Here is an 11,368-nt window from a genome sequence, read left to right as displayed (position 1 = left end):
TAACAGCACTGAGATACTCAAAAGCTGGTTTGGAGAAAACAGTTTTGATCAATGGTGTATTTATGTGATATGAGAGAGGAGAAATCAGAAATATTTTCATCCATTTTTAGGTGCTGTAGACTATTCAGAAAGTCCCAAGTCATATTAAAGTAAAAAACTTCATGGAATTGAGACTGATTTAAAAAAAAATAGATGTGCAAGAAGGACGTGGAAAAGCTTTGTGTGTTAATGGTTGTATATAAGCTGTTACGCATTTCTTCAAGGACATGTTCTGGATGAATGTCATTTCCTATAAAGCTACATAAAAATAACTATGGTATTACTGAATGTATATGATGTTCTTAAATGGAGAATACATGAAAAAATATGAGGAAATTGATAGACATTAACATGCATAGTTAACGTGTTGGTAATGTAAGGAAACTGTTTCTATAAAATAGTCTGTCAGTAACGGATGCTACAGATTGAAGCCTGGCTGCTAGGAAGTTTAAAGAAGAAAGCTAGAATTATTGTTTATTTAGAATGTACCCCAGCAAAAACTCTTTTCTAACAAACTGATGCACCGCTCTTTTGGCATCTATATCCACCAGCAGCACTGTGTTTTTCCTGTGTTTACTTCAATTTTAGCTGTGATCAGAAATCAACTCGAAGTAAATATCTATTAAGAATGCTCCCATAAGAAAGTTATTTCAATTGTGGTACTTCCTCCTTTTGCATCTGATGGTGAAAGGTGATTAGTAGACGACATAAAGGTTAGCGAGAGAAAGAAAAGAAGCTGTAAGTCAGCTAGAATGACAGTAAAAATTAAAACCTTGGGGTTTGTTGGGCTCCCCAGTGTATTAACTAATAAATATAACCATACTTTAGTTCTGTTCATCTTCTGATTTTACAGGCTTTGCAAATGTTTGTGTTCAGATTAATGTATAAATGTATGTGTAAGTATGCATACACTTAGTGTGGCAAGTGTGTGTGCATATAGTGCCTGCCTGTGTGCACTCTCTGTGCGCGTATGCCTGGGTGCGTATATAATAATGTTTGGCGAGTCTCTTAATAAGAATTCAAATAAAATATACGTGTCCCTATGCACAAGTCTCCTCCTCCTTCTCCGTCCCTGCCTCTTCCCCCCCCCTGCGCCCACCTCCCCCAACCCCACTTCAAAGCTTGTGGTCCTTTTTCCATCCTTGTACTAAAAGGTTTCTTTGTAAGCCAGGCCATTTGTCCATCATTGTTTGGGGTCCAAACAGTAGTAAAATACCCTGTCACCGATCCAGAGTGCTGTGAATGGCAGCTTCTCTCCGGACAATTGGTGGTGGTGCCGAGAAATATTCCTGAGAGGATTATTTAACCTTTCAATTTAGGGGGCACAAAGCCTGGCTGATTAATGAACTTTCTGATGGGCGCTGATAAGCGGATCTATTTCTTTATTTCCTCTAAAAGTGATTCCTTCTCCTGTCCCATATTACTATAATCTTAAACATAAAATGGGGCAAATAGATTAAAAAACAGCACTAAAGAGTTTATCTGGCTGGCAAACTGAAGGAGCTAAATTAAAATTGGTAATGAAAGCAGTGGCTGAGCCCTGTATATGGTTTTTAAATGCGCTGTGTATTTTGAAGAGACTTATTCTCCAGCTTGCCTGGTAATGACTGCTTTTGGTGCACAGTCCGGGGCTGGCTTCTGTTATCCCCCCAAAAAAATGAGTTGTGTTATCTGGATGACTGCAGACACATATGCATCCCCCTTTCTCACTGCATGGGCAGACAAGGTCGATAGCATTACAAGGTATTTGTGGCAGTGCTTGTTTCAGTTTTCAGAGCTGCCAGTTTTCAGCCAGATTTGAATTACAAAAGAAGAAGCTGGCATGAAAATTGAAAGGGTTTATCGGCTAGTCTGAAGCCTCATAGCACATTGCTTATTTATGCAGTCCATTTGCACCAGGAAATGTAAAAAGGAAATACATTTTAAAAATAAGGTCATAAAGACCCAGATATGTTTAAGATGGCAAATAAAATATAGATACCTATAATATCTTTCCAGGAAACGATTTCACTTAATGTTGCACATTACTTCAGAGGAGCATTTATGTTACTGTCATAAATTTGTGCATTTGTGTCACCGTATAGATAGTCTCTGGGGATTAAGAAGGAAGTGTTTGCTAACTTACTTTAAAATTAAAATAGAAGAAAGATAGGTTTGTAGTTTGAGAGCTACATCAGAAATAGTTGAAGTTTAATGCACCATCCTATTTAAATAATGTTTTGCATTCCGTGTAAAATTAGCCATGGACGACTGGATAGATGCCACCACCTTTGGAGAAAATTGGGATGCCTTTTAAACCATGAAGATTTTGAGGCATTCAGGGATTGTATTGTTGTTATCCTTACTACCTTGCATATATTCATTTTCTCTACGAACTTCAGATTTTTTTCGTGCACTTTTCAGAAGAGACTTTCTGAATTTTTAGGGTTTTTTTCTGTGCCTGTAAGAGTATCAAAAGATTACATTAATTTTTCTTAAATGCATAATATTGTACTTTTTGTGTCTTCCTTTAACGTTTTCACACGGTCGATTGTAGATGCTATTTGCATCTATTTAAAATGCATTATATAAAAGTCTTATTTCTGTAGAAAACGACCACTCCACAGTGCTTGTACTGTGGACCAAACAAGTTAAATTCCTTGTGGAAGGGCTTTGGTTTTCCAGACTGTGCAATGAAAAAATAACGTTTTGTCCACTGATTTGTAATTTAATGTGTATCATGTACTTAAAAAAACCCAAACCAAAACCAAAACCTAAAAGTATAGCTAGATCACTGTTTTCTTGGTTGTTTCACTGTGCTATGTTGATACTGAAAAGGGTGGAAAGAATGTTATAAGCACATTTAGTAAACTCAGTGACATGGTGTAATTTGTGGGAAGATACTTAGTGGCAACTTCCACACCTCCTGTTGGAAGAGCAAGGGGTTTTTAGATGGCTGAAAAAATGAAGAAATAAAATCTGATAAAGGAATTATTCTATTTATAATTCTTTGGAGCTTGGGGGTTTAAAAGTCAAAATGCTAAATTTGTATGTTTCTCATTTATTAGCATGCATCAAGCTCAGTATGTTTCTGTCATGAATTTTCATAAGGATTTTTACTACGTAGCATGTGTGGCTTAATGATGCAATCACCTGATAGACTAGGAAGACTCCAAAGGAAACGTTCCGGTCTGTTGTGTACATAATACTTGTTTCAAAAATCTGCCTAATTAAGGAATTACCCAATGGAATGCGAGTCTACTGGGTGCATGACATGGTTAAAGAAAATAACAACAACAAAACCCCTTTAGTATAATTACAATATTACATGATATTTTATATTGGCAATTTTGAATATAAGGGAATGATGCTAACCTGCCATTGTTTCAGCTGGTATACAAGTAGATTATGATAATTTGTAAAGGGAAAATAATTGTATAGTTTTTCAGTGATAGAGCTGTTCTGACCGTTTCTCTGTCCAACTCCAGTCTACAAACCACAGTGTATAATGATTTATTTGATTATCATCTTTCAGTGACTCAAAAAATCAGTGAAACATCACTGCTAATGAATTTTACTCCCAGCCTTATGTCTTGTTCGTCTCAGTGAGTTGCACAAAACCAGACGATGCGTTATGCAGAACTCTTGCATTGGTTGTGGTGGGCACGTTGTTGGAAGCTCAGATCAGCTGTTTGGGTTGTGTAGGTGTCCTCCTCCCTCGCTTCTTTCTTTAATCCACCATTTAATTACTTGCCTTTAGAGTGCAACAAGAAATAACAGTAAAAATTATCTGATAGATTAAGTATGAGCATAGCACTTGATATAATGGATCAGAAGAAATAATGGTCTCTTCTTGGCAGGAGAGAATGGTGCTGGGGAATTTGGAGGCAGGGTGAGGAGCCGTAGGGAGCCAGCCTGGGCTATGCTGGGTGAAGTGTTTACAAAGGTACTCCATCACGTGCTAGAATAGAGTTGCCCAAACTGGTGTTGGATACAACAAAAAAAACCCTCACTGCAAGGCTTAGGCAGAGGCAGCGTGATAGCTGATGGACTCTGATGGATCAATGGAGGGCCTGACCTTTGTTTCACCCAATTATGAGACACTGTCCAGCATGGGGAACTTCTCTGAATTGCAATTAGTTGTCAACATGGTTTCACTGGCGCACGAGGTAGGGTGGAGAGCTTTTCTTTTGGCAGGTACTTTATCGGTTTGGGTCCAGTGCATCTTAGTGAGTTATGAGAGAGACTCTGTGCAGGCTGGGCTCAGGCTGCCCTTGGTTGTCGTGTCGTCTTACTGGTCTGAATCGCAAAGTCAGTTGACATGGCTAGCTGTGAGATGCATTTGTCCAACATGGGCAGTTTGAGTTGCACAAAAGGGTCTCACCTCTGGTCCTCCACACCATCGAGGTCCATGCATTGCATAATACGGAGGAACAGAGAAATACACAAAAACGGAGGTGAGAAGATTTTCCTTAATTAGTGAGATTTAGGCAGATTGCAGATCCTAAGTAGTAATGAGCTTCACAAAAGCGAGCCCTCATTGGATCAAAGTCAGTGCAAGATAAGGGGAGCTCAAGGTCACAGAGGGAGCTGCCCAGCAGGGCCATTTGCATAAAAAATTACTGTCAGAAATAGGCCAGAGAGGCAGCCCTGGCATTTTGATCTCTTGGCCTTTGTCATGGAGATTCCTAGTTGTGAAGGGAGGAAGGCCAGTGTCCCAGATAATGATTAACTGTTTTAATGGCATTCATTCATTCATTCCGCACTAACTACTCATGCAGAAAAAAGGGTTATGTAAAATGACATTAGAAGAAAAATCATTTGTAATCGTTGCATCAGGCTGCACTTTGAGGAGACATTAGAAGTAAATCCATGGCGTGGTAGGCTTATGCTTTATCTTCTGATATTTACTGAGTTTACTGGTGCATGAAAAGCTTTCAGCAAGAATAGCAGATGGGATGGACCTTTCATAGGTAATGCTATCTACCAGGTTATTACTTCTATATATTGATAGTGAAGTAATCTCCAAGATATCACCCTACAAATATAGATTATTTAAATGTTTGTAACAAAAAAACCTATAACATAAAGAAGCTACGTTCATGAATAGTTTATTTTGTACCCATATGGCTGCAGTCTTTAGATGCTTTTTTAAGCCTTAAATAATAAGAAAAAAGAGGGTTTATAACATGTGGGTTTCCTTTTTGTTTGGCTTTGGAAAGGAGTAAAGTTATGTTGAGTTGTAATCTGACCTGCAAGTATTCAGTTTAATTTCTTTCCTTAAATGCAACCTTTTTCTATTAACTAAACAAAAGGAAATGGGGCGGGGGGAGCTGGCTAAAGAGGGGGTACAGAGCAGGGGAGGTTGGGGTCACAGGGTGTGTGTTCCCGATAAATGGGAGAGCCTGAAGGACTCCTGCACTAGAGGAAAGCCCCAGCATATCTATTTATGCCAGGTTTTTAGGCGCAGTTGTTCCCCAGTGAGGTAGGGCCGCTCCGCAGGCGCTCATCTCCCACTCACGACGCGAGGGTGGTGGGGAGACGGTAGCATAGCCAGCGCCTTGCACAGCCGTTGAGTTCCAGCTGGATCACTGTTAGCCACTGAGAACTCCCAAGTGTTCGGCGGTGGGAGGCATACCCACAAGTCAATACCAGGCGTAATTTATGAGTCAGGTGAGTTATTCGCATCTCCTGTGGTGTGTTTAACTTTCGGATTACACTGAGGCACCTACTGAAGGAGTGTGTAAAGGCTCTTTACTTACTAATTTAGCCATATAAATCACTACAGCGCTCTAGTGAGCATGCTTCATTTCTTGTCAACATCCATACAGGTAGCATTTACTTTCAAAAGCCCAGTTCAAAACAGTGCAAGACCTTACTTACCTCTTTTGTAAAACGTAATTTTGAACTCAATGCAAATTTTACTAGAGTTTCAATATAAGAACACTAACAATGACCAAAATAATAATTATTTACGTTGGAGGATGACCATTCAGCAGTTGAAGGTGTCAGACTCTTCAATGGGCAGTCCAGCAGACAACATCTTGGAATGTGAAGGATCGTGCCTCTGGAATAATACATGTTTTTTGTAACTGCATGTTATTGTTACACAGCACCTTGCAAAGACCAAATAGTATAATAATGTCATTTTCAGACTGACATTACAGGTCATTTTAAAGGCCTAGCTGGCAGAAAGCTGAACAATAATCTAATGGTCTTGATTTTATCTTTGACAGCTGTACTGTACTAGTATTCTGGTCGCAGAGCTCTCTAGCAGACAGGGACTGACTTGAAGGAACCTGTTGGGGTTTTGTGGCAGCATCCCAGTGTGGGCTTCAAAGAACATCAGCTTTGAAAACAGATTTAATATGGGTAAAATTCTACATGGTAGGAAGGCAGAGGAAGGTATCACTCGTAGGATTTATTTCAGGTGTTTAGGATCTGTGCCCAAAGTGGACGTGATTTCTGAGGCCACTCCTCATGCTGAAAACTAACTAGAATACAAATGATTGATCCAGTAAATTAAACCCATAGATTTTTCCTCAGGGGGATTATACAGATGTTTGCACTTGTTTTTGGTCCCCACCCCGCCCCTTGCCTGTTCTATGTATTTATGATAAAAGAATACCTGAAAAACTAAGCCGGCTTAGTAAGTCACTTATACACTCTGTTAGCTGAAGAGCTCTTGCTGTAAGACATGGATGAGAAATATACAAATTACTTTATAGGTGGTGGGTTTTTTCCTTTCCCTGTTTCCCTGCCTTTTGTCACAAATCACTGTTGGATGTGTCACTCTTCTTAGTCTTCCTTTAGCCTTCTTCTGGTGAGTGAATGTGAACTGAGGAACATGAATCTGAAACACACAATCAAACCCAAGGCTGAAGAGGTTCAAAATAAAGTGACCCTGCTAGTGTCACCAGATTCATAAAAAATGGCATTGGAATATTTCTGTTGTTTCTGCCTATTTTACAAGCAGTGCTGTCATTCTTCTGGAGGCCATGCAGGAGAACACGGGAGCTCTAACAGCAGAAGAGCACAGTGATACAGATTTAAAGAAAAAAGCAATTCCTGTAACGAGCTTTACCAAGTAGTACTAATTTATTTGAAATCTAGGCCACTCTTCTGTGCTCTTTCAGCGCCAGAGAGAAGGAAATATACGCAATGCCAAAAGCAAAAAGGTTGCTCTTTTGCTGTGCTGCTTTTTAGCCAGAATTCATGCACCTCTCGTTCATACCTGTGCCTCCTCTCGCTACGCATAGGCTCTGTGGCAGTTACTTCTCCAAGGGATGAATGTGTTTGCATGTGTGAGAAGTAAAGGAATAGACAATATTTTCACCTATTCCACTTAGCAGTGCTAGATGAAGAAAAGAAAAAGAGCTGCCTATTCCCCTGAATTCAATGCAGTGTGCCAAATCTTCCTTTGGCCTGTGTAAGTGCAAAGGGCAGCTAAGGACTAATGTCTCCTTAAAAGCAAAGACTCCTGTCTCCTCTGCTGGGAGCAGAACCAGGTCCCCCATTCCCTTGGAAGGACTCGCAGGTTCTCCTGCAGCAGATCTGTTTCAGAGCACTGCAGTTGGAAGGAAGTGTAGGCTTGGGAATGCAGTGGGTGAAGACCCTGTATCTCTATCAGATCTTTGCCATATTGTTTTTAAGCAAGACTTGTTCAGCAATACACAAATGTGCCTGTCCAGCTGGTGGATGCAATATCTGATGGCCCTGTCCATCCCAGGGGATGGTGGGGCATCTGTGATGAGGTGGCGGGGTGGTGAAGACAAGGAGGAGGGGACAGAGCTAAATCAGCAGCCTGTTTTCTTGTATTCAGATCTGAAATAACATGGAGAGGTGGAATAGATACTGGGGATGCCTCTTCCCACCTCATTTGTGATGCTCAGGCAGAACCTTACTCTGCAAAATTACAGTAATATGAACCACTTGCTTCTTTTTCAAACTTAATATTCCAACAGCAAGGAGGAATGTATTGATTTAAGCATAATAGAATTATATTTATGTAATTTTAATTTATTTTTAATTCAGCATTCGGAATACTGCCAGACCTAATTCTTGCCTATTTCCATCTTTCAGACAAAGCCAGGACCAATCAAGACGGCCGCTTCTCAATCTAAGCGCTCTGCTTTAGTGTACTGCTACAACTGTTCTCAGAAAGGACATTTTGGATATGTAAGTCTCAGCAGTCTCTGCCTTGGTGTTGAGTATATCCTTGGGGTAGAAATTCGCCTCTGCGACAGTGTATGGCTGGAGAAGAGAGCTGGAAGAGTCAAGCCAACACCATACAAAGGGCCGTTCTAATGAAATGTTTCTGACTTTCCAGCACTGCTGCAATCAGTGGAGGCCAGTATATAAAGTGATCTCACCCATCTAATGTAAAGATATGGAGGAAAAGAAAAGTTATTGTCTCTCCTTGGCAGGTTTATTGATTTGTTTTTTAAATCCTAAATCAAAATGACACTGCCTGGGAGAGAGAATATTCGTTGGAAAACAGACACTTGCTGAACAGAGCTCACTCTTTTTCTTTCTTTCTTTCTTTCTTTCTTTCTTTCTTGCTTGCTTGCTTGCTTGCTTGCTTGCTTTCTTGCTTTCTTTCTTTCTTGCTTTCTTTCTTTCTTGCTTGCTTTCTTTCTTGCTTTCTTTCTTGCTTGCTTTCTTGCTTTCTTGCTTTCTTGCTTTTCTTGCTTTCTTGCTTGCTTGCTTTCTCGCTTTCTTTCTCGCTTTCTCGCTTTCTCTTTCTCTTTCTCTTTCTCTTTCTCTTTCTCTTTCTCTTTCTCTTTCTCCGTTCTCTTTCTCTTTCTCCTTTCTCTTTCTCCTTTCTCTCTCTTTCTCTCCTTCCCTCCCTCTCTCCCTCCCTCCCTCCCTCCTTCCTCCTCTCCTTCCCCCCCCGCCATGGCTTATGGGATGAAATATGATTGTCTTACTGCCATGTCCAACATCATGTAAGGTTTTTCACCACAATCAGCCCAACAATTTGAATGACCGTTTTAGGAATTTTCTCTTTCTGCTTGCTTTTGATGATCCTTCTTTGTAGTTTCTTAGTTTGATTCAACATCTGAATTAAGTTTGACATCATCCTTCTGTAAGGAACACAGCCTTCTGAAGGAGGACATCATAACCCTAAGCGCCTTCAGTAAAAACTGGAGATGTGCTGTGTCTTCTAGGATTGCTTGCTGATGTTTATCAGCTTTTTCAGCCTCCTGTTGTGACAAGTGCAGCTCTCTACCTCCAAATATCAACACCAAACAAATGTTAGTTCTGTTCTTTTATGAAATAAATCCAGGAGCCACAAGTATTCTAGAAAATTAATGTTATTAATGCATTGCATTGGTTAAGTTTATAGTTTCATACAGCTTAAGACGTAGCAAATTCCCAGGAAATTCCTTCCTTCTCTCCTGCATACTCTGTGTGTCAACTCCTACAACTACTGATGATACATCATTAAAAGCTTGCTGCTGTTCTCAGCTAAGTAGTTAATCCCTGTGGGGAATAGTGCAACAGGTAGGGCAAGTTTGCTGGGATATTCTCATGGCAGAGCTGCAAGATAAACAGAAGATTTTTAATGCCAAGCTGTCTTTGGAAAGAAATGAAGATTCTCCTCTTTCAGCGATGTGCTGAGGCCATCACGTACATTCAAGACACGCTGCTACCAGCACAGCCAGGTTGGAGAGGGCAGGAAGTAAGCAGCTGTTGCAATCCAAGCTCGGTAAGAGATGAGCTTATGCCAGCAACCTGGTGTCAGCCCTGGCACGGCAGGAGTACAGGCACTGCCTTGGCTGTACAGCAGCCCGAATCCTTGGTTTGACCTGCAAGACGCCTGCTCAAGACACAGCTACACATGTGGCAGCAGTGTGAGACCTCAGTGATGGAATCATGTGAACTGGTTTGTTCTGCCTGCAGTTTGGGACTAAAGCTCATAAAACCTGTGAAAGCAGCACTGAAACTGATCTTGCTAAACAAAACCAGACTAAAGCCCCTGTCAGTAATATAGTCACTAAAATGAGCATATACAATAAAAAATGAAGTGACAGGATTGAAGAAGGAGTGAGACTGTTGGCAATAGATACGGAACATTTTAATAAACTGCCAAAAAATGGCATGCGAGGAAGGCAGCCGGACATGGATATGAATAAGGCTGCTGTAAAAATAATTAGTAAATATTTGGGAGGAGCTGATGGTAATTATTTAGATAGAAAATTGTAGAAACTGTATAAAATCAGTAAGGGAGTAAAGTGACTCAAGGACAACATTTTATGGCTATCAAAGTTAAAGAAGATAAGATAGTATTTTTACTAGGATACAAGGAGCAGAAATAGCCTTAATAATGACTGAATGAAAATGGAGAAGTCATTAACAACACAGGAGGGAAGAAATAACAGATTTTTCTGTATGCAGAAAAACGTCCAGGACTCACATTGGATTATGTAATAATCTGAGTGTTTGCCCTGCAATCACTAAAGCTTCTGTCCAAGAATGGCTGAGGAAATTGGACTGGTAGCCTGCATGTGCATCTTTACAGCAACCCAGCTGGACAGGCAATGCATCTGAGATTTGCAGCTTTCACTGGCTAAGAAAACTGAGGTCGTAATCAGTGCCTGAGTTCATGCAGTGAACAGCTCTGTTACAGCTTGAAAGATCTGCCTATAATTTAAGGGGGGAAAAAGTTTATTTTTTGATGGGTTTTTTAAAATGTATATATTTTTAAGCAAGTAAAAATTACTTGTGATGGCAAGCATCTCTTAATATTTTTCCAATTTCAGTACCACAGGAACCCTTCTCTATGGCCTTTTTTGAGCAGTTAAAGCAGAGGAATAGCAAACTGACCAAGAACAAAAGGCTGGGGTTAGTTTTGTATAGACACATCATAATCACTGCTTCTCACTGCAGTCCATTTCTTTCCATGTTACTATTTACTAGTTTAGGAACACCTGAAATTCCTTTTCTTTGCTAGAGGGCTAGGAAGACCTTTCCCAAAAACAGATGCAATGGCAAAAAATTTGCTAAATCGCAAACACAGCAGAGTTAACTGTGCAGTTCCAGTAAGGAGGTCATTGCAGATCACTTCTTGTCATTTATAGAGATGGAAATGATTAAGACATAAACTGTCAGAGGTTCCAACACCTAGCAGTTATGTTTCCTGAATTTGCTGTGGTGTTTAGTCATGTGTTTATGTAAACTAAGGATTTAATAAGGATAAGAAATCTTATTTACTTTAGTAGACTGCACATCATAGTCCACACATCCAAAAAATTGTCTTGTACGGTCCACAACAAAGGTGTGTTCATTTTAAGGGGCATCCCTGTTGGAAAGTTAAGAGGGAAGGACAGCCCACTGCATTATTCAG

At 40.1% G+C, this 11,368-nt stretch overlaps 1 protein-coding gene across 1 annotated transcript in view; it reads left to right on the top strand.

Moving 5' to 3' along the window:
• ZCCHC7 (zinc finger, CCHC domain containing 7) overlaps window positions 1-11,368 on the top strand; it is a gene marked incomplete at its 5' end in the record, with an annotated part of 39,855 nt that overhangs the window by 25,174 nt on the left and 3,313 nt on the right. Inside the window, one exon of the mRNA XM_010281912.1 lies at window positions 8,101-8,196. Coding sequence (XP_010280214.1) covers window positions 8,101-8,196 — 96 coding nt within the window. The remainder of the gene's footprint in view (window positions 1-8,100; window positions 8,197-11,368) is intronic.

Source organism: Phaethon lepturus, unplaced genomic scaffold (genome assembly GCF_000687285.1).
Source record: "Phaethon lepturus isolate BGI_N335 unplaced genomic scaffold, ASM68728v1 scaffold14672, whole genome shotgun sequence".
NCBI classification, from domain to species: Eukaryota; Metazoa; Chordata; class Aves; order Phaethontiformes; family Phaethontidae; genus Phaethon; species Phaethon lepturus.
This window is presented reverse-complemented; position numbering and strand designations above follow the sequence as displayed.